The sequence below is a fragment of the Ailuropoda melanoleuca genome, chromosome 2, assembly GCF_002007445.2.
Source record: "Ailuropoda melanoleuca isolate Jingjing chromosome 2, ASM200744v2, whole genome shotgun sequence".
NCBI classification, from domain to species: Eukaryota; Metazoa; Chordata; class Mammalia; order Carnivora; family Ursidae; genus Ailuropoda; species Ailuropoda melanoleuca.
The window spans coordinates 57,695,705-57,719,690 of NC_048219.1; the positions used below are offsets into that span (position 1 = coordinate 57,695,705).

General features: G+C 46.1%; 1 protein-coding gene across 4 annotated transcripts in view; it reads left to right on the forward strand.

Annotated features, from left to right (window-relative positions):
• The window catches only part of HS2ST1 (heparan sulfate 2-O-sulfotransferase 1), a 217,876-nt gene that overhangs the window by 164,792 nt on the left and 29,098 nt on the right, over positions 1–23,986 (forward strand). Inside the window, exons 7-8 of one of the 4 annotated variants that reach the window (XR_004623292.1) lie at positions 89–473; positions 13,875–14,034. Coding sequence is in view for 2 of the 4 variants with exons in the window: in XM_011222976.3 (XP_011221278.1) it covers positions 89–318 (230 nt within the window). In the remaining 2 variants the exon portion in view is untranslated. Of the gene's footprint in view, positions 1–88; positions 5,014–13,874; positions 15,491–23,986 lie in introns of those variants that run through there. The other 3 variants (XR_002142363.2, XM_011222976.3, XM_002917662.4) reach the window with 3 other exon arrangements.

Genomic DNA, 23,986 nt, shown 5'->3' on the forward strand with positions numbered 1-23,986 from the left:
TTAACTTAACCCATCTCTCCACGTAAAGAAGTGTAGCTCTTTTGTGTGTTCTCAGAATTATTCACCTTTTCTTTTTCTCCTTCGTAAGTAGGAAAGAAATCTCATCTTAGGAAAACCACGGAGAAGAAACTCCCCACTAAACAAACCATTGCAAAACTGCAGCAGTCTGACATTTGGAAAATGGAGAATGAGTTCTATGAATTTGCTCTGGAACAGTTCCAGTTCATCAGAGCCCATGCCGTACGGGAAAAAGACGGAGACCTCTACATCCTCGCACAGAACTTTTTCTATGAAAAGATTTACCCGAAATCGAACTGAGTACAGGTGTGACTGTTAGGTTCTTGAACTAAAACTTTGACCCTGTCTTCACCTTAGTTCTCAGCCCCACAAGTCGGGCTGCTGGTCGCTGTGAAAGGCAGTGTGTATCAAGCCAAGTTAGGGAACAGTAACACCGAGGAAGTAGATGCTGGCTGGTAAGTTTCGGTGGCCTGAGAGGCTTCAGTTTCAGCCTTTTCTTCTTTTTCTTTTTTCTTTTTTCTTCTTTTTTTTTTCCTCTTTTCCTGGTTAAATTTTGGTGGGAGTTATAGCCTCCCGCCTGGAAAAAGCCTACATCCCACCTACAATAAACACATAGCGGATCTAATTGGAGGCTGAATACAAACACAAGTTCTGATACTGTCTTTTTGATAAAGCATTTTTTTTCCAGCTGACCACGAATGAAGATGAATCCATTTGCTAGTTCCACCTTCACCTGGAGGTTGGGTTCTACACCTCTACTGAGTAGTGTTAGCTGTTGGGCAGTGTGTGCTTCGTTTTTGTGAGTCATGTCTCATGAAATTGGAATGTTTGATCCTGTTTGCTAAGAATGTTTCTGCTGTAGTTGGAATTGCCCACGTTTATGTAGGTCGTTTTAATATTCTTTAAAAAAAACTGATCATTAGTGTTAAAAACCAATTTTAAAAGAGTGAGCAGTATTTCTCATTCCTGTCTCCCCAGTATCTAAGATTGGGGAGACACTTCAAAGAATGTTGACATTGTCTGGAGTTTTAGTTAAGGCTTCCACACATTAATATCAAAAAAATAAGTTTAGTATTTGTTCCTCCATGGTTATCTGTAGAGCGGTATGCTGACATATTGGTGACTCCGTATTATAACTCCATTAGTGAGCTGTGGTATGGGTAGGATTTTGCTGCTGCTTCTGTATTTCTACTTGTAGACTAGTTTTACTAAGGTGCTTTATAATGTGCTTTAAAGCATTGCATTTACAAAAAAAGAAAGGAAAATGCTGTAAATACTGCATATTTTATGTATTTGGACCAAAAGGTTATAAGTGGTTTTGCACCAGTTTTATTATGTCAAGTAAAATCACCAGACCTACTGTTCTTATAGTTCTCAATTAACTTTACTGTTAATATATCACTGAAATGAATTTCAGTAACCTTTCAGTTTTGATACACAGAACATTATTCATAATTGGGGGCAGTAATTAGAGTGGAAAGAGTACTGGCCAAGGAGTCAGAAAATCTGATTTCTGGTCCTGGCTCTGCCACTCAGCAGCTGTGTGATCTTGGGCAAGTCACTTAACCTCTCTTTGCCTCAATTTCCTCATCTTGAAATGAGACTAATACCTGCTGTACCTACCTCACAGGGGTGTTGTGAGGTATAAACGAGACGGCACGTGAAAGCACTTTGGAAACCATTAGCGCGCTGTGGAAACATAAGGGGTGATGGAAACATCTTTCACATACAGTTCCGTACCTTTCATTTTTTAACAGAGGGAAAAGTCCACTTCTAAGCTGGTTGGAAAAAAAGGTTAATCTTGATATAAATTTGTGTTTGATAAATATCTTCTCTGTTCTATCTTCCCTGTTTCAACAACTATGGAAATATGAAACACATGTGAACTCTTAAAGATCCATGAACAGCTGCTCGAGTTCAGGAAGTTCCCTGTGTGAGAAAGACTTCGTTAGCCGACTCAGGGCAGGGGAAAATGTGCTCTTCAAATTTGGGAGATTTGTCTGTTTTTATTTTACATTACCATTCAGAAATGGTAGCTATTTTGTACCTCTGGTTGTTAAGGTATATTTTGCAGAGTTTAATTTCCCTGTACCATCTTACCCTTCTTAGAGTAATAGAGAGAATTTTAGGAACATTTTCTAAAAGAATAATCTTTACTATGTTTGGTTTAAATAAATACTATTCCTGAACAAGCCCTCACCAAACTAGGTAAATAAACATTTTAGGCAGGCTGCTTTAAAGGTTATTAATTGTACGGGAAGTGAGGAGGGTGCACGATTTATCAAAAAAAAAGAAAAGCTGAAGGAAGTTGGCAGAATCATTTAATAATACCCCCCCCCGCCCCCCAGTAATAGGAAAACATTGAGAGAACATCGACAGGCATACTTTCCTTGTTTGGATTTCTTTCTTTTTTGTGTATTTATTAACTTTTACAGATATTTATTGAAAATCTACACAAATGATTCCCTTGCCCAAAAGGAAAGCACCACCTCAAGGGCAGGGTGTTTGACATGTAATCTGCTAAGGAACCCCCAGTACACAGGTGGTTCTTGGAGGACATGCTGAAGCCTTGAGGTGCATTAACTCTTAGGAAACTAGGGTAGCACATAGTGCCCTACATCATGGGTTCAGTACACTCTTCCTACAAAGGTCCAGAGGGTAACTGTTTCAGGCTTTGCAGTCTTTACAGTCTCTGTCAAAACTACTCGGCTCTGTCATTTGAACACAAAAGCAGCTATAGACAACACATACCTGAGTGAGCACGGCTGTGTTCCAGTAATACTTTATTACCAAGACAGGTGACATGCCAGATAGGGACCATGGGCTGCAGTTTACCAACCCCGTAATAGATCATTATTTATGGAGAAATCATTTTCTAAATCTGTATTCTAGTGACCTAAAAGAGTTTATATACTTCCAAAAGCTCCTAACTTATATCCAAAGAGTAGCTTTCTTATTCAGGCGGTCTCTCCCACAGATTCATGAACTTTTATGACTTAGATTGCTTCCAGGTGGGCATGTGTTCTTTCCCAGGTTAACAGTTCAGAAGAGAGGCATGCATTCTATCCTCTTGTAAGATGGGTTAGGGAGTATCCTTCCTGGAGGCAGAAAGGGTTAGATTGAATTCTGTCTGGTCCAGTACAGTCCTGGGAGTCTGACGAGTGCAGAGTCCTCGTAATACCTACCTTTATAATAAAAAAAAAAAATAAAACCACTGAGACAATATTGTATTTTTTAAAAGTGGCAAATGTGGTTTTCTTTTTTCAGCCTTTGTGCTTTTTCAGTATTTTGATCATAGGGAATTTTTTTTTATAATACAAAAGCAAATTAACCACTCTGAATTTTAAAAGATGATGTTATGTGTGTATGTGTGTGTGTATATATATACATATGTTAATTTCCTAAAAGAGGAAAAAGTACTTTTTTTGTTCAACTTGTATCAACTCCTGTTTTCTAATTGCTGTGAAATGGCAACTGTTGATAAATTATTGTGACTGTTTTAAAATGTAATGGGGAGGATATATTTTGATTTTACAGAGCTTTAATCTGTAAAGTATCACTTAAATATATCAGATAGCAACACTTAAAGTATTGCATGGGGATTACTTTTCTATCATCCATACCCATTTGTGCAACTTTGAACATATTGGGTGCTTCTGAATTCTTGATGATTGGGTTTAAATTATTGAAAATCAGAGAACTTAAACTTACTGACTTTTAAACTTTAAATTTTATTTTCTATTCTTAAAATTTCGTTAATGCCTATAATTTGAAATCTGTTGTTGCTCTTTCTCAATATTATGTCCCATCGGGAATTCCTAAAATTGTTAGTGCCATCAGTGATTTACAAACAGTATTTTGATATTGCAGATGATTTGCTCATTGTATTTGCATAGTTAGAAAGAAAATAGTTTGTAGACAATGATTCTCTTTTTCTAATAAAATGAAATAAAAATTCTTAAAAGCACTAGAGAATTTAACTAAAGGCTGGTTCCCAAGTGCATAGCTGGTATTTTAATTTATATTCCAATTCCACATAGAGAACATCTGTGTAAGCCATCTATCTGGCTTTTCCCATTGATCATTCTCCAAACACACCTGTGGTCCGAGAAGCCTTTATTAGGAGAAGTACCATGCTGTGCGGTGCTGTAACCTTTGGTGAAGTTTGTCTGTAAGAGGCCCGGGTGCTTCTACTTTAGGATTTGAAAATTTGCCTCTTCGTAAATTAGTGCCATTTACTTTGAGAGGAAGCAGGGCAATTGCTGTGAAGTTTCTGCATCCATTTACCCTATGCAGAATTGCTGTACCATGCCAGCTAAACTGCTGCTCAGGCAGCCTTTTGAGGCAAAAGCATCCCTGTTTCAAATGCACTGCCAGTTCAGCTCCTCCGGAGTGGAGCTTACTTTCTGATTTCCTGCAGTGGGAACCTTAGAGATTGAAATGGGCGATCAGTTCGTCAGATTTATCCTATAATTTAAGTTCATGCAGCTTTGTGACCGTTGCAGGACTATTTATGGAAGGACCCTGATGGCGATGATCTCTTTCAAACACATTACTGGTGAGCCTATGATTTAGACCCACTGGTGCTGTCTATCTGATTTTTTAGACAGCTCCCCCAGCTTTCTGTTGAGAGGTATGTGAGCATCTCTAAAGCAGTGTTGAATGTAATTTTGAGAAACATGGGTTGTCTATTTTGACTTTTATTTTATGAATACTACAGACAGCTAAACAGTGCCTTTTTTCCCCTCACAATCCATGTTGGAAGATGCTCACTCCTTCCTCTGTCTCGGCTCTCCCCCTCTTCTCTCTCCTCCCCCATTCAGTTGATTCATTTATGCAATACTGTTTCCAACTTGAAACCATTTTGTCACATCTGTTGGCGAGATAATCACTCCTTTTTCTTAACGTTCTGCCAGCTTTCTGTTGTTGAAGTGTTTCAGTTGATTACCTGATGCAAAAGCTATAAAATAAACACTCAGTGGGAAGGGGGAAAAATGGTTTGGTGTCCTGTTTTAATATTTTCTTCCGTAGCCTTGACACTGATGGACATTTTCCAATTGGACTCGGTGTTGAATGTCTCAGCTATCACTGCCACCAGAAACGTATGCAGCATCGTTGGTCTGTAATGATTTTCTGGCTTATTTGTGACATGCAGACAGACTGACATGCCCCTGCCGCTTTTTGCTTGGTACTTCATCATTAGTATTGAAATTTCAGATGGGAAATTTACAAGGTATACTTAGGATATACACTTTAATTAGAAGGATAAAGGAAATAAGAGAAGGACTATCAACTTAGAATAAAAAGGAAATGGGGGCATAGTGAACCTGATTAACACTTACTACGCAGTGCAGACATGCCCATAATGTTTTTACAGAATACACATTTTTAATAGTTGTTTTTTTCATCCTTAACGGAGAAACTCTCAATTGCATAGATTGCCACTTCCCAGCCACTGGCTCACTGTTATGAGCAAGTAATTGGTTCTTTTTATATTCTGTAGTATTGTGGTGAGTAACATACCAGTTCAGTGATGAACTTTCTTAACAGGGGATTTGGTCTGTACCCACACAGAATGGATTGAGAGTCAGAAGGGCCTGCTTTTAGCAGTGTGACTTTAGTAAATGGAGAGAGCAGTGTTGTGAAGGTTAGACATCATGGGTACAAAGTGCTGGCCTGGGGCAGACTAATGACTAACAGCTTTTCTACGCTCTGTTAGAATATTGTTGGGAAGCTGGCCTGCCCTCCTGACCCTGCAGAGCGTTAGTTATGTCCCTTTGTAGAAGATCTTTTGATAAATATTTTCGAATGCCACTGAATTTTACTTCTTACCAACAAGTTATTATTGTAATGCCTCCTTGTGTGCCAATAACATAGATATTCTTCGTTCTGATACCTGCTCTTGTCTCCATCTACAGATTTCCTATGAGAAAAGTGGGAGGTGGGAGGTGCTAATTGTGCTAAAGGAGACCAGCTTGCATATTCCAGAAGTGGCTGTGTCCACACACTCTATTTGAACAGTGTGCACTCCCGAGAAGTACTTGTGTAAAGCTCAGGATACCTGGACTAAAATGATTGGCCCTCTTTCAACCGGGGGGGGGGGGATAAAAAAAAAGCTATACTCTGTAAGAAAAGAGAACATTTGCCTTAGAGCTATGAACCAGGTGATCATGTTAGATTTCCAGGGCTTGAGGACCTCTGAAAAACAAACTTACCATGAAATGATTGTGGCCTGAACCTTAATATTTTCACTGTACTGTCATCATTCCTAGTTTTTTTAATAAAATAAGCCAGTGAGCTTTATTATTTTTTTAAGTAATCTCTACACCTAAATTGGGGCTCGAACTCGTGACCCCAAGGTCAAGAGTCGCATGGTCTGCCGACTGAGCCAGGCACCCTGTCACTAGCTATTTTTAAAAGCACAAAAGTTGGGGCGCCTGGGTGGCACAGCGGTTAAGCGTCTGCCTTCGGCTCAGGGCGTGATCCCGGCGTTATGGGATCGAAGCCCCACATCAGGCTCCTCTGCTATGAGCCTGCTTCTTCCTCTCCCGCTCCCCGTGCTTGTGTTCCTTCTCTCGCTGGCTGTCTCCATCTCTGTCAAATAAATAAATAAAATCTTTAAAAAAAAAAAAATCACAAAAGTTAAGCTTTTGGAACCTTCTCTCGGCAGTAACAAGTACAGAAATGCGCATCCCAAGCTACTGTTTTCTTCGAAGGCATCTCCCCACGCACTGCCTTACCTTGTCTGCCTTACGCCCTGTCTCAGCTGTGTTAGCACAGAGCATAGGTTTGCACGGCGCGAGCAGACAATGGCACCACCAACAAAATGGACCCAGTGTGCAAGTTTGCCCCCTTTCTGCTCCAGGAATGAGCAAACAAGGAAAAATTTTATAAAGGCTATTCTCTTTGTGGTTTGCTATATTTCTTCTAATAGCATGAAACTAAGCAGAAACTTTAAACATACTCCGAGGGCATATATTATAAGGTATAATGGACTCCTCAGTAATGTAGTTACCACTTAAGACCTGTGAAGGGAAACAACAGGAAAAATGTTAAGTTTGTTGTTGCTGCTGCCTTTTATCTGTGTCATTTTATGAGAGAGAATAAAGTCCCTTGAATAGATGATTTTTTTTTGGTTTGAAAACGATGACTGTGGGAATTCAGGAGAAGATAACCCCTTTGAGTTATCCCTTTCTTCCCACTTTTTGGCCCTGTTTTTATTCAATACCACATGATGAGCCTGGTGAGATTACCATACCCTTTTTTTGAAAAACTTGATATCCTTACTATTCACCTTGAAAACAGGTCGCAGATTTCACTTGACCTCTCCTATTCCAGTAAGATCCAGCGCCTCCCTCCTTTCCCCCCCTCAGCCCTTCATTATGCACACATTTCTGCGGATTCTCAGAGCTGGACGACTGAATGTCGCTTTTGAAAGACACAGGTACAAAATAGTTCTATGATTGGCCGAGAAAAAGAGGCAGTTTTACAGGAGTTAGAAAATGGTTTCTGCAGCACCACCGCTTACTGGCGATCCCATCTCCGACAAATCACAGTCTCAGAGGCTGTTTCCTCATCTGTAAAATGCATGGTTCGAAGATTGAGATAGTATGTGTTTGAACTTACTTAGTACTTACTAGTTCCTGCTACATAATAAGCACTAAAGAAGTGCTCACGTTATCTTCTGTGGCAAAGATGAAAGAGTATGAGGAATCATGTATTGGGACATACTGTGTGGAGGTGTATATGTGCTCATTCATTAATGTGTGCTGGGCGTGAGGAATAGGGAAGACGGACAAAAGAGGTATGGCCTCTCTTTGTTGAGAAGAAAGGAGGCCAAGAAGAAATACAGAGCCTTGAGCAAAAATCTCTTTCTTACCTTCCTGGTAACCACCTATTTTGTTATTGTTAAAGATTCCTAAACCCACCTCTCAGATCTTTTAATTTCATACACCTAACAGCTCATCTCTTTGTTTTAGCCTTGCAATAGCAGAAGCACGAACCTAGCCCAGGTAATGAAGTTCTAGATGCCAAGGACCCATCAGTTTGCTGAAAATGTAAACCTCCGTGTTCACCCATATGATAGGCTTAATTTCATGACAAATGAATCTGTCCTCCCACTTCTTTAGACACCTAATTGGGTTCATAGGTTAAAATGATAAGCTTTTACTGTGAGAGGCATTGCTAACATTCAGATGTAATTTTTAATATATTTCAATTCCAAAGTCAGTAAAACAATAAGAAACACAAAGCGATACAACTCGTCCCAATCTTATAATTGGGTTGTGGTCTCAGAATTCATCAGAAACTGGTTGTTTGAAACCCACATAGAACCAATATACATGTGGGCCCAACGCACAAAAAGTTCGTTTGATCTAAGCATTCAAGGATTTATCCCTTCATTAGAGCGGAGGATGCTAAGGGCTCTGTCCTTCCTGTTTTTCTGCTGTTTCCCCCAATGAGATTTTTTTTTAGTATTGAATCCTAGAGCTAAGCAGTTTATATTTTAACCCGTGGGTGATGGGGGTTCTAAGTAGAGGATTGTCACGTTTGAGTTTTTAAAAGCTACATGCAGCGGCGTGGAGCATGGGCTCTCGGGCTGAAAGGTGGGGGACACGAAAACCTCCGAGGTTTCTGCCGTTGTCACGGGAAGCAGTTGTATCTCAGCGTCACAAACCCAACGTCTGGTGACAGGACGTGATCAGTAAATGGAGAGTGGGAAGCAATATTTGGGGTTGCAAAACACTGCATCTGTACGAATGTTCCAACATCTCTTGCCTTTGCCCCAATTATGCAATGATGAGTATTTTCCAAGTGAAAGTTTATAAAACAGGCTAGTGTTTGCCCAAAACACTAGGATCACAGAGACAGAATTCATGGTCTTGCTATCAAATATTTGATTCCCATGCCTGTTTTTGCTCACCCTGACCTGGGCGAGGGTGTGACAAAGAACCTCCCCAAACTTTGCTACTGCCCTGTGGGCGTCCGGTGCGACACACCAGTCGACTTTAGCCTCTGCCTTATCTGTGATTTTCCTCAATTCAAAGCCTCAAAATTACAGTCATGCCTGGAAATGTTTCACATCATTAGTACTGAGAATTTAAAGAGAAAGAGAAAAAGCACAGTTGGATCAATTTTCATTTTAGAGCTGCAGTCAAACATCTGGCAACCGGATTACTAGATCTGTCCGCCTATCCATGATGCTGGGAAAGGAACACAGTGAGCTCCAGGTGTAGTAACTGACCCTTGTTCAGGTTTTATTGCTAAACACTCCCGCCCTCCCAGCAAACAGGCAACATACAACAAGGATTTGGGATGTACGAATGTTACAAAATTTCCTCCCGCTGTGGAATCCTCTGTGAGGCTGGGAGTCAGCCAGAGCCACGGGTGATTATCCCGGGATTGCAGAATCACAGTTCGGTTCTTTCTTTCTCCCCCTCCCTCTCTTCCTTCTTTCCAGTGTAAATCATTCGATCTCTTAGTAGAAACCTGACACCAAAGAAACTCTGACATTTGAACACTTAATCTGATTTTTTTAAAAAAAAGATTGTGCCTTTTTAAAGTAGCAAATTAAAGCTTTAGCCTACATCTAATTGAGTGTTAAAATCTGTCAGAGGGTAGACCTCCAGTCCCCAGGTGATCTGGCTTCTGAACTTTGGTTTTTCTCTCCCAAATGGGAACTATTTTGACCTAAATTGGGGTGTTTCACAGCCTCCCTAGAGATTCATTTAAAATGTTTGTAGCAGTAACATTTAATTTGCACCCCTCTTACTGATTCTGGGGGCCCCTTACTAACACAGCTGGGTTGAGAGGTAGAAACCTTGTAGAGAGAGTGTTGTGTGTTAGAAACTAGTGTTTTTTAAGCTTCTCTCAAACTGATTGTCTGAAGTTACACCTTTTCTGAGGAACAGCTTACCAGTAATGCCATTTGAAGTGGGGAGAGCCTTTCTGAAAATGGCTGACTGGAAGTAAGTGATATTTTATTCCACCAAGAGTAACCAGAGACTTTTTTTTCCCTCTTTAAAAGTAATTTAAATTCTCTGGTGGATCTGTAATTAGGTCTCTTGGCACAGTATGGTTATCTGATCAGACTGTCATGCCCATAAACAGTAAAAATTCAGGATGTTGATTCATTCATATGTGTTTTTAGAAGAGGCGATGGGCTTTAAACTCTCTTGCTCTTTCTAGCTCGTGCTGTTTCTGTCTTTGTCTCATATGGGGGCTTTTCAAATAGAACCTTCGACAAGAACAATGTTTAAAAAGTGGGCCAGTTCTATTTTGCTTCTCTGTTTCTACCATGCTAATGGCTCCCTTCTTGATCACTTAAACACTGATCCAAATCCAGATGGAATTAGAGGCCCCGTCCTGCCGTCAGACAGTCTGTAATGTTTGATACGGATCTTCCGAGTGGACAAGATGAGATTAGATTGGTCTCTCTGGGAGCCAACACTATTCATTCTGTAAGAAAGTTATCCTGGAAGCCTGAGGACTGCCAAGAGCAAAGTGGAAACAGAGCCCAGCCTTTTCTTCTTATCAAGATCCGTAGCTGGTTCCACATTAAGCGGTGGAGTGCTCTATGGTAAAAGGATTTGAATAATGAATTGGATCAGAAGCCAAGAAGGAGGTCCCTGCCACCCACGATTGAAATATGAATTTCATGTGTTGTAACTTTATTACCATTTTTTTGTTTTAATATATGACAGAGACCAAAATCTCTGGCATGGAGTCAGTGGCTATTTTTAGATTTTTTTTTCATTTAATTAATATTTAATGAGCCGTGCTATGTGCCAGGCGCTGCACAACAGACTCCCTCTGCACTATAAACTTTAACCCTTAGGATAATCCCCATATTGAATCCAATCGTATAGGACGTGATACTTTACAAGGCACGGTCACATTCATCTCCTATATTGTCGCCTGAAGGGGGGCTGGCATTAGCCTCATTTACTGTTGAGGGAGCTGACCAGCTAGCAAGAGGGAGCTGGGCCAGCCAGCCCTCAGGGCCCCTGGCCCGCCGAATGGTGAAGCGAATCTCCGCCTTCCCGTCTCTGTGAGCGGAGGCTCTGTTACAGATGAGCCGTGGCGGTGGGGGTCTTGAAGTGCTGTCCCGTCTCTGCATCAGTAGCGGTCCCAGCAGCTGAACTTGTTGAAAGGCAGCTTCCTCAGACCCCAGACCTTCTGAGTAGAGCCAGCAAGCTCTGTGGTAGCAAGCCTTCCATGAGGTTCTGACGCAGACAAGTTCACTGAGAGTCATGAGGCTGGAGCGCCGGTCTACGGAGGCGATGACAAAGGCCTCTCGGGACAAAGACGCTGTGAGCTAGGATTCGAACCTGGGCCCCCCAGCTCTCACCCCCATGTGTTTCCGTGTGGGCTCCTTATTCTGATCTTAGATTTTCCACTTGGGTAAATTCCTTTCTGAACTATCCCTTGGGGAAGGGGAGAAAAGGTCAATAAGAAAAACACATCTCTGTACATAAGGCACAAATCCTGCCCCATCTAGTGAGTTTCTGCTTTCTGGGTGAGATGAACTTGGGGCCCCGGGGGGCGGGCCTCAAAATCACCACCAGAATCCCCAAGGCCAGGAAATCCAGCAGTTTAGCAGGGGTCCCAAATGGCTACCCAGAAGAAACACATTTCACCCAGAGCTTTCCAGGCCCAGTGTTGTTGTTCACTCCTGATACTTGACTGTGATGGATTTAATAGCGAGAGGGCTCTTTGCTCCCTGCCTGGCGGTACCTGTGGAGGTCTGGGTAGAGGCCGCATGGGAAATCCCTGGTGCCATCCTCACTGGCAGTATCTTCCCAGCACAGAGCCGTGGCCCGTGGTCACGTGTGGACCTGTCAGCTGGGTGACGTAAACAAGTGCCCACCTGGTTCTCATGAATTTCACCTGCGTTTTATTTCTCCTTGAAGCAAGAGCCCAAACTGAGGCTTCATCCATAGCTCAAAGGATTTCCAGGGAAACCAGAACTGACCTCCCCTCCCTGCACGGCAAGGCCTTTCTCCCACGGGCTCTGGAGATCAGCAAAGGCGGGGACTGGGCCTTTCTTTCGGAAAGAGGAAAACTGTTGCCCGTGCAGAGCCTGCGCTCCGTGCTGGCACTGCGTGAGGTGCTTTGTTTCTCTTACCTCACTCAGCGCTCTGAGGAAGGTACTACCATTAGCCCCATTTTACAGATGAGGAATTTGAGGCTCACAGAGGTCCAGATACTTCCCCACAGTCATGCAGCTAGGAAGTGGTGGAGACAGAAAGCAAATCTACGTCTGACTGCAAATTTCCGGCTGTTACGCATGGTGTGACATAGATTGGGACAGCTGTGGCAGGCGGGGGAGAGGTTTTGTCCTCACAGTGTTGCCACATGGCCCCACAGGGCTTGGCAGCAGGAGACGTGGGACCCTGGAGCAGTGGTTCTCTCCCCTGTGGCCTACAGCTGTGGTTGGAACTCAGCAAAGACCTCCAACAGGCTGATCTGCAGCTGGGAGTTGGGAAGGGCGTGCTTAGGCCATTTTGCTTTGGAACTGCCTCCTCCTAGTCTTTATTTCTTCATGCGTCATTCCCAGGTCAATAAATGGCATTTTGTTGATGTTACTGTCTAAAGAGTAACCAGATTTCCCAATTCGGGGCCTTGGGTCTGCAGCTCAATGTGCCTGGGTGGGAGTGTAGACTGAGGGTGACTCCTTGATTCCCCAGGGCCAGCTGTGGCATCTTGGAAATTCTGCCAGGGCTCCCTGGTGCTAGCAGGGTCTCCAGATGCAAACCTCGCCTTTGCACGCCAGCCACCACGGCAGGAGATTGTCCAGGCTGCTAAACCTGGTGGGGGGGAGGGTGCTAAGCCACCTCCTGCGTGCCACGTGGAGCAGACTTGGCCCAGACAAAGCCTGATTGTCTCCCGGTGGGGTCCTGCCCCCTCCCAGTCAGCCCCTCACTCCTCTCTGCCGCTTTCTGCTCACGCACTCCCTCCCTCTACACGCCTGGGGACTTTCTGCAAAGAGGGGTTTGGAGATACCAGCGCCTCCATGCCTCGTCAGGCTAACCTTCCCAGGTGGACAGCAGAGCTGAAATCTTGCAGTGTGTACAATGCCTGAAGCCAAAGGCATAATCTCCCTGCTTGTGGAAGTCCAGGACCCTTAACCAATGAGGGGTGGCACAGTAACAAGTGAGTAGGAGGGCCTCCCGCCCCCAGAGATGTCACTTCATGGGCGGCACCTGCTCCGAACTCTCCAGAGCCCCCAGAGTCTGGTTACAACCGCTGTGGAACTCCCTGCCCCCCAGCCCCACCCTTCCCTCTGTCTCCGGGAGGTTTCCCAGCACCATCCTGGCTGACAGACCAGACCCATCTGAGTCAGACTGAGCCTCTCATTCAGTCACTTAGGCCTCTGGTATCCGGGTGGCCCAGGCCTCCTGCCAAACCCACCACTGCTAATAGCAATACGCTCATAATCACTTTTATACTTAAATTTCCTTTCTTCCAGGAGCCCCAATTTCTTTAATAAATGCAAGACTTATGCTGCAGGACAAAAACCAGAAACTGAGGGGAAATATCCACAGTACTCCAATGCTACCCCTCCTTCACGGCCTGGCACGGTCGCTCGGAAAGGTGGATATTAGAGATTCGGAAACGAGGGTGGGCGGTTGGGATCTTCAAAGGAGACAGGAGGCTTCATGCTGCCCCACTCCCCCACAGCTTCCACCATCTTCTCTTTCTTGGTTTTGCAGCTGAAAGACCTTGGAACTCATTTAGGTGAATCTGATAAACTTGCGTTTTAGAAGAAGAGATAAAGTTCAATGTGATTACATTTGCCTCTTGTGCCCCTGGAGGCGCTCACCAGGCCCCGCTTGGCTTGTTTTGTGCCTTAGGACAGATGCCTTGAAGGAGAGAGTCGGCTTAAAGGGCAAGAGTCAGATTTTGGCCACACACCCCCGCTCTTCATCCCGTGAAGATCTCCGAGGGGGAAGAGAAGTAGAGACCCTGGCCTACTCCTCTGCGCCTGCCCCGCGGGGTGCACAGGAACGGGAGGTAAGCCAGTGGTGGCTTTGGCCAGGAACTGCCTCGCCCTTCTTTCTTTATTCAAAGGTCCAGCCATTTTGTGTGATAAGAGGAAAAAAGGATAACTATCTAACTTTATCAAGATTTCATCTTCTGGCTCAAACTCCTTCACACTGGTGACAAAATTGTTTTAAAGAGAGAATTTGCTTCCTCGAAAAAGTCTCAGTGGCTTCGCTCCGCTGCGGGAAGGAGTTTCAACTCCTTTAAGAAACCATTCAGATCTTCTCTGATATGTCCCTTATTCCCCTTTCAAGCTTGTTTTCCTCTGTGGCCCCGTCTCATAACATGGGCACACCAGACCACTCATGTACACTTTCATGCCTCTGTCCATTTTTCTTCTCTCAATTCCCTGTGGAAATCCTTAACCATTCAAGGCCTGGTTCAAATAGCATCTTTCTGGGACGGTTTCTTTGATTCTGAGAGAATCTATTATTCCTGCCACTACACCCACAAAGCCCATTGTGTATGTCTGTGCTCAGTGACATGTGAAGTGCATGCTTTTGGAATGAAACAGACTTGGGTTTTGGTCTTGGCTCTGTCACTTATCTGCCATGTGACTTTTGGAAAATCATGAATCTCTAAGTTACTGTGTGCTACAAAAAGTAAAACCAAAGCCTACCTTACCGAATAGTGCTGTGAGGATTGAATAAGTTCATGTCTCTCAAACCCTTGGGAGAGGAAAATTGGGGTAAGCTCAAGGTGTCTGTGTTTCCTAATATTGCATTCTAGGTATTGTCAACCTGGCTGTGTACCCCTGCTAGGTGGCCAGCTCTAGGTCAGGGCCACGCTGGCCATCTGGACACTTGCCCCCCGCCCCCAACTCCAACACCACACTTCGTACACAGTGGGCATTCGGTGAACATTTAAAACACTTGCAAGCACGTAATTTCTCTGTTCTTCAGTTTCTCTCTCTGGACGGTAGTGACAAAGAGTAGCAGAAAAGAACATTCTGGGGCCTAAAGAAAACCTTCCCAAGTGCTCCTCCCAGGACAGAGAGCCCATCGTTAATTGGAAAATCAATAGCTCTCAGCGGAGCATGCCTTCTCCTTTCATGGGGCCCCCTGCAAGCAGTGGCTGCTGGGGAGACAGTTACACCTCCTTTGAGGATAATAATGACTGCCCCAAACTCCTTTGGAAGAATGTGGAGAAGATAGATAATCGACCTGACAGCTCTTTGAGCTCTTATGAAAAAGATACCCTTGAAATATAGGATACAGGTGTGCCTTGTTTTGGTTTGTGAATTTGGGGGATTTTATGAAAATCTGCACCTACAAAACAGACAAATTAAGGGGTGAAAATTAGCATCACAAACAGCCTCTTGGCTTGACAAAACGATTCACAGCAGGATGCCTTTAAATAGCCAGCTCCCCTAGTGCATTTAAAATATGACTCAATTTATAAAGAATTTGATTTACATACACCCGGTCAGGAACACGTCTACTACGGGGGGGGGGGGGGGGGGGAGGCGCATATGGTTTTCATAATAAAGATGGATAACTGTGGGATTTTAAAATATAAAATATTTCTCTCTTCTCATGATCTTTAATCACGCAGTTAACACTTCCACTACTAGGAAGCAGCCCTGCACATGCGCAGATGTGGCTGTGGAGCCGGACCCCCCTGAGCACAGGTCGGGGAGTGTGCGGGCAGGGAGGGGCTCGGCTCAGCTGAAGCCCGACGGAAATAAGTAACTGCCTTGAGATCACATCCACCTGCCGCACGCCGTTCCTAACTGGGTTAAAGCATTTCTAACTTAATGTCAGATTCAAAATCAGCAAGCAGTGAGTCTCTGATGTCTGTAAAAGTAAAAATCAGCCTCATGTAGAAGAGGGGGCAACTATCACAGATGTTGAAGCCGCCGGATACGAGAGAGCTCCTCGTTCAAATTTGTTCTCTGGGAGAACGTAGGTATGTCGTGCGTGTGTCTGTGTGCGTGTGTGCACCAGCCAATGCGCGGTAGGGCTCAGGGGAGTGTGTTGGTCAGAAGAATGACCTCCCAAAGGTGGGAGGGACCAAAGATGTCCACATCCTAATTTCCAGAACCTGAGAACGTGCTATGTTACACAGCAAGGGAGAATTCAGGATGCAGATGGGATGGAGTTTGCTGGTCAGCTGACCTTACAGCAGGGGCCCTTGGAAGTTGGAAGAGGAAGAAAAATCAGTGACAGGGGTGTGAAGTGTAAGGACTCAGCTGGTCATGGCTGGCGGTGAAGACGGAAGGGGTCCAAGAGCCAAGGAATAGGAGCAGCTTCTAGAAGATGGAAAAGGCGAGAGAAAGCAGATTTCAGTAAGGAACCCAGCTCTGACGACGCCTTAGTTTTAGTCTAGTGAGACCCGTTTCGGACTTCTGACATCAAGACGTGTAAGAGAACAAGTCAGTGTGGCCCGTGCCACTAAGTGGGCAGTGAGTCGCGCCCGCAGCCATGCGCAGCTAATGAAGGGGCCGGCGGGCTGGCTCTTGCAGATTTGCTGGATCTTGCATGGTGGTGAGGCCCGGCGCCAATCTCCGGCGCTTGCATGAGCGCGGATGCGAGCTCACGTTCGACTGCTACAAGCCCTGTATGTCTGGTGCCCCGTTCTGAGCAGGAGGCCATGGGCAGGGGCAATAGGAACACTGTGGGCTGGGCTTCGAACATCCTCTGTGCCACCAAAGCCTGGGAAAGACCTGGCATTTCCTCTAGGACAATGCATCCTCCCCTTGGGTTAACTGCCCACTTGTATGCCAGCCCCTCAGAGCCAATAGCACGTATCTATCTGAACAATTCCAAGCTGCTGCCTTCCCAAAGTTCCTGTGCCTCCAGGCCCCGCTGCGCTCAGCACCTTCCTCTCCAAGCAGAGCCCCGGTTCTAGTACACTAGCTGGTTATACCTCTTGCTTTGTCTCCCGAGCAGGTGGATGGGGCCGGTTGGCCTGACATGGAGCATGATTTCGTTCGGAGGGGCACTGGAACACCGTTCTGCCTTTGAGTGTGCCTCAAATGAGCCCCAGGGGATTTTGCACCCTTTCTCCCCTCTATGCAGGCCGCCCGCGTGGCTAGTGTGCTTGGGCAGTCTCTACTCCCAGACGGGGGGCGTGGGCGGCAGGGGGGTGAGGTCAACTCAGAGGAGAAAGGGCAGGAAGGCTTGTTTGGTTGGAAGTTCAGCTATATCTCCAACTCAGCTTTTCCCAGCAGTGGAGGTCATTAAAGAGGGGTGTGATTAGTTCACCCCAACAATTAGCACGAGTGGAGTCTCCCGATAAAGTCCAAGTTCTGAATTCCAAAGTCCTCTATGGTGAGAGAAATGTAAGTGTGAATCTCTGCCCTTCAGCTGTGTGATTTCTTTTTTAAAGATTTTATTTATTTATTCGACAGAGATAGAGACAACCAGCGAGAGAGAGAACACAAGCAGGAGGAGTGGGAGAGGAAGAAGCAGGCTCAGAGTGGAAGAGCCTGACGTAGGGCTCGATCCCATAACGCCGGGATCACGCCCTGAGCCGAAGGCAGACGCTTAACCGCTGTGCCACCCAGGCACCCCTCAGCTGTGTGATTTGCAGTAAACGAACTTCTCCAAACCTCAGTAAAGATACCAAGTATGTGGTTACAATCGCCCACCGTACGGGTTTTAGTCCTGGCTTTGTGGACACCCACCCACGCAAATGAACACGCGTTCTAACGGGAGCTTTGGCCTCCCATCACTGTGCAACCCCCCGTTCTGGGGCACTGCTGCGGTTCTCATGCAGACCTCTGGGAATTATTCTGAACTGCAAATGTAAGGCCTAGTCTCAAGGCTAGAGTTGCTGGATGTCCCCGTCAAGAAGGCCAAGAGGGGAAGGAGTGAGAAAAAGGAAGAGTTAAAACAAACTCAGAAAAAACAGGCTTTCCTGTGGACGTGTACTGCTTCTCCCCCTACTTTCATAAACAGAATCGCAGAGGTTATTCAAGTACTCATCAACGGAGTCCCCGTAGCTACAGGGTCGCATGGGGAAATGGAAGTCGTGATATTTGCTGGTGACCGTGCATCCCCTCCCCTCTCCTGCCCAGCTACCGAATGAAGCCCCTTCCAGATCCGACTCCTGAGGACTGGGGGACATTATAAACATCGGACAGGACAGTGCCAGTGACACAAATCCATTTCAAAGTCAAGTTTCAAATCTTGTAAGAGATGGAGGATTTTATGGTGTTAAGGAGAATGGAAGTGGAGAATTGCTCAAATGCTAGCAAGCTGTCAAAAACGGGCGCGGTGGAGGCGTGCCAGGTAGCCACGGGAAAACCACACATGGGCAGAGACAGTGACGCCAGGGCCGCTTCAGAGAGAATTGTGTGCATCAAGCAGGAGAAGCCTTTGGGGAAATTCATAATCCTCCTGCACACTTTTGTAAAAACATCTCTTCGTGTGATTGGCTTTAAAAGTAAAATACAAGGGGCGCCTGGGTGGCACAGCGGTTGGGCGTCTGCCTTCGGCTCAGGGCGTGATCCCGGCGTTATGGGATCGAGCCCCACATCAGGCTCCTCTGCTATGAGCCTGCTTCTTCCTCTCCCACTCCCCCTGCTTGTGTTCCCTCTCTCGCTGGCTGTCTCTATCTCTGTCAAATAAATAAATAAAAATAAAATCTTTAAAAAAGAAAAAAGTAAAATACGAGGCAAAGAATTTAGTGCTATTGTACAAATATTTGGAAATTTTTTTCTTAAATCATTTTTTTGTTCAGTTATTCTTAATGCATATTTGTAATTATAACATAAGTTGTGTTAGATATAAGATTTTTAAAAATTTCATTTAATTTATGTTTTATTTTTCAAGTTCAAGCTCCAATCAAATGTTTTTCCCCCTCCTACTTGCTATAAAATTGCCTCTCTCAAGTGGTTTCCTGTTAGGTGTCTGCCCCCAGATACGGAAGACCTTCTGCTCCTAAGCCCCTGCGTTATTTGCATCTGGAGAACCTCACCAGGGTCGGGACTAAAGGAGGCACTTGACTGAGAGTCATCAAAGGGAACCCCCAGAAGGAAGAAAGCCTCTGCCCCAAAGGCACATTCCAGCTTCTAACCCTAGGGACAGAGGAATCATTTTTCTTTTTCAGTGGCCAGTTTGTCCCTCTGTCAACCACCAACAGCGCAGAATTATCCAAACCCCACCTCAGAGGTTCCCACTGTAGGAGCAGGAATTTTTTTATATATATATTTAGTTAGCTTCTGATGTAGTGTTCAACGATTGCTTATTTGCATATAACGCCCAGTGCTCATCAGAACACGTGCCCTCCTTAATGCCCATCACCCGAAGAGGTCAAAAATCTAGAAACTACAGAACACTTACAAAAGAAATGGAGTAGGAATTTTTTAAGTGAGAGAAAAAAATTTCTTTATATCATCTGTAATTTTCATTACTATTATTTGTGTTTTCTCTGCATGGAAACTGGCCTTCTGTCCTGTTCTGTGAAATACCGGGCACCCTCTTCCCTACGGAGGCACCCGCCTGGCCTCCTTGCCCCCTTGGGCCTGTGCCCCTACCCAGTCTTAGCTCTGAGGGCCTCCGAAGGTAGGAGGATTCCAGCCCCACTGGAGTGACAGAACGAGAGAGGCTCTGCTTCTCAGGCCTGCTTTACTGCAGAATGTTCTCTGGGGTCTTCTGGGCTTTCTCTGTGTGGCAGAGGGTGGGAAGAGGTCATCTACAGACCCCACCTCCCTAATCAGTCCCTCAGAGGTTTGAGATTCCATGAGGAAACAATGAAAGGGGGTTATCCACGTGTACCAGGTCCCTTCACGATCCCTTTGCTCCTTCCACTGCAATCTGTACCCTCTCTCACCCGCTCCCAGCGCCTCAGCCCTTCCATGACTACCCAGATCAACTCTCCTTTCTTGAGTGAGGTGGGGAAGTTTTGACTGCCTCCTAGAGGTCAGAGTTCTTTTTTTTTTTTTTTTTTAAAGATTTTATTTATTTACTTGACAGAGATAGAGACAGCCAGCGAGAGAGGGAACACAAGCAGGGGGAGTGGGAGAGGAAGAAGCAGGCTCATAGCACAGGAGCCTGATGTGGGGCTCGATCCCATAATGCCGGGATCACGCCCTGAGCCGAAGGCAGATGCTTAACCGCTGTGCCACCCAGGCGCCCCATAGAGGTCAGAGTTCTAAAGGGCGTGCTGCCTCGGACCAACTCTGTGACCTCGTCCATGAGATGAGGAGGCAAAAATCTCTGACCACAGCTCAAGGGTGCAAGAAAGGTTCCTTTTTGTTTCCATCAGTGTCATTTCCATTTCAAATCCCCATCCTGCTTGGTGGCTGGCAATTCCGGTCACCACTGGGTAGTCCTTCTGTCCGTGGGGATCATGGCCCCATTCTGAAAGGCCCCATTCATGATTGCCACCACAGCATGGAGAGCAGGGGGTGGTGGCGAGTGGAGAGAGGTGACCTCTGACCAAGGTCCTCCATCCATGTCCGTCTCCCAAGGCTGTCCCAGCCCTTTCCACCCTTGGTCATGCACGCTAACGACTTCCATGCCCCCTTTGAAGTGGGCCTGCAGGAAATTCTGCTGTTGTCCCACGCCTGCTCCTAGACTAAGGACACTCTGGGGCTGTCACAGTCCTCTCCACCTGGGCACACGTGCCAGCATGCTTCTGCCAGCTGGCTCTCGCAGCGCAGAAAGAAGGGCAGAGGGGACCTTTCTTCAATTTTCCTGCCTCTTTAGTGGCCCCCTTCCCCTCCACCCTCCCAGAGGCAGGGCAGAGCTGGGCTTTATCAGGGATCCCACCTCAGAGTCTTCTCTTTCCCTTTTGCTTTCACTTTCTCCAAGCCAGCGTGGGGCCTTGACCTCCTGCCAGGGTAAGGTCTGCCATACCTTTTGTCTTCACTCTGGACTCTCAACACCTAAACATGTGGGTGTCAGGTGCCCTATTTCCACCGGGACCACCTTCCTCTGAGACAGAAATGGTCATGGCCCGCTGCCAAATGTGGGCAACTCACCGTGCACAGAGACTTGCAGGAGTGTATCACCATATTGTCCCCACACTGGGACACGTACCACCAGTCGTGCAGAGACAGAAAGCGTGGGCCGGGGAAAAGCACAGCCAGGGCTCTGTGCATAGACAATTACAGGCTTCAAAGCTTAGAATATTTCATTTTGTTGCAAGTTTAAGCATGTAGGTGTATCTCCTTGGCCCAACGCAAAAGGTAGATGTTTTCTCCCTGTAAGAGCAGACACTTGGCAGTTTCAGCTTTCTCTGAACGCTTGTCTGGAAAGGAATCTCAGCTTGTTGTGAGTAGTTAAGTTTATTCAACATATAAAGCTCTTAAAACCCATGCACTGAAATGCTTGTGGTTGTGTGGGATATTATCAGTGTCAGGCATGGGCAAAGTTGAAGGCATTTTGGGTCAGTCTACTTTCTTTAAATCTTCTCCAAACATTTTAGGTTTGGCAAAACCTGAATTGCATTTCGCCAAACCCCTGTGCCTGTAATTTGTAAACCCCTGTGTATTTTCAGGGAAATGTAGTCCATATGTTTCCGATTGATTTACACTTAACTCATCTAAACGTTGTTTCGCTAGTGTTTGATGTCCAAAGGGCCTCAGAGCCTGTTTACGTCTGTCTAAGCTGCTCTCCCCCATCCCTTCCCTGAAACTCGGGAAGATCTGCTTTGCCAAGAGTAGGCTAAGTTGAACACTGCACTCCCTCTCCTTGCCCCCCACTTCCCACGTTTGGATCAGACTTGGGTTAAGTCTAAACTAAAACGCAGAGGAAGTTGCGTGGGGCTTTGAAGTTGACCAAACACTCTAGACCACCACACTTCACTAAGGGAAATCAGCCCAAAGCCTCCCACTGGGGACTGTGACCAATACCACTCACACAGAGACCAGGCCCCAGGCCAGGCCAACTTTCCAGCCTGGACTCGTCCCTAATGGCGCTGGCACTCAGCTGCCACCAGCCAACAGCTCTACCTCGACAGTGCCTTCTGTTAGGACGTGTTCGTCCACACCTATGAAGAGGAGTCGCCCGGACTTTGAGTAAAAGCAGCCAGCGCTCGTGCCAGGGCTCTGATAATGATCGTGTAGGGCAAGACTGTGGTTTTAGAACAAAACAAACAAAAGAAATCCTCCGCTAGGGCCCCACATCACTGAACCTTAATTTTAGATAGTCTGCATTTGCCTTGCAAATGAGTCCAAAAATTACCAACCCACAAACATTTAAAGCAATCTTCCCCACTGCCAGAAGGAGTGCGCCGGGCAGAAGGAGTGAGCCCGGCCCCCTTCTGCTCTGCTCAGTGGAAGTGGGATAAGGGTGTTGTTGGAACCTAGATGGTGCCCCGCGATTTTGGAAACATGATAACTAGAAAGGGAGATGTGCTCATCGCAACTTTATGATTCATCCTTGAGAGAAATGTTGCTTCATTTTGGAGGAAGCACTTTAATGGGCACTCAGTCATGCTCAGCTGAAGTCTACTGGGAATGGAGATGCTTGAGGCAGAGCTAGGTGGCTTGTAAAATAAGGTAATGCGTTGTCTTCTCCGTATGCAGAGCTGTGTTGACTTGGAGACCAGCCGGAGGTGTTTCTATCTCCTCTTGGACCCTGCAAGGAACGGACGACCTAGGTTCTAGCAAAGGGACAAGGTCAAAGCACTTAATTGGGGCAAAGTAGGCCGGTCTCTGAAACGTGGGGCAGGTTAGAGGTTAAGAACAAAGATAGCTCAGACTCCCCATCTCTGGGGTTTAAGCTTTTTGTCTCTATGTTGTATGTAATTCCCTTCTGCTATCTTGAAGCTTTCAGAAAATCTTGATATTATAGGCCAGTCTTGATTGTGTTGTGGGGGAGTAGGAGCTTTGGGGGAGACTGCGGGGACTGACAGAGAGTGGAGCATTGTGACACATGACAAATAGGCCTGACCTCTGCAACATGGTCACATTCCTTGGGGATTTTCAAAAATACCTGGGCTGAGATGCACACACTCAAGACTGGCTTTCCTGAAGCTTCCTGGCGTGAGAGCTGAGTCAGGGAAGAGGTTTTAGCCTCGAGGGCTGGAGAACTTATGGACATTAGCGTCGTACCAGTGTGGACTCGGTGGGTGGTCAGGCTCGCACTGGGTACCCGCGGTGCCGTCACCAGCTCCCCCACACCGGGGCCTGCGCAGGCTGCTGTCCCACGGCCACATGAGCGGACACTTCTCACCTCCCTGAGCCATCAGTGTGCTTCGCTGGACTGCGTGCTGTCCCCCTTGCCTCACCTTATATATAGTTTCACTGGACTGCATCTTAGCGGCAAGCCATCAAGCTGCACGAGGGCTGAGAAATGCGCATACCGTAAGCATGTTGTGAGGCCCTAATTTACAACTTGGCAAAGTCTGGGGGGCGGTGCTCCAGGGAGAAACCCAGCCCTCTGCTCAGCAGCAGTGTGGCTTTGGGCCAGTCACTGCGCTTCTCTGAGAGGCCGTCTCCTCCTTTGCAAGCCGGGATGATAATCTCCTTCTTTCTGGACCAGTGTCAGACGAAGGGGGTAGCCGCACACTTAATAACATGTTGTTAGTACAGCAAGTCTCACAGAGAACAACCGATGATCACACGCCATCACCCAAACCCACGGCTGATGCCCAGTTCTTCGGCGCCAACTTCTTCTCTTGTCCTCATTTGTTAAATCTCAGAGAGTTAGGGCCAATCCTCGGCAGGGCATCTGGACCTCCGGTTCTCAGACCGGGTTGCACCTGAGTCACCGGCAGAGCATTACGGGGCATTTAAAGTGGATGCTAACGATCTGTGTTTCTAAGATGCTTTCCTAGTAGCTTGGCTTGGTCCACAGACAGGGGACTGAGTTACCCCTTCCCTAGATCCTTTCTCTGCCACTGGGCAAGAATTCCTTTCTTTTTCTATTCCAGGCAGGTGGACACCTGCCCCGAGCTGGACTTTAACAAGCAGGGCTCCATACCCCACTTCCACACCCCTGGGGGAGCACTTCCAGGGTCTGATATC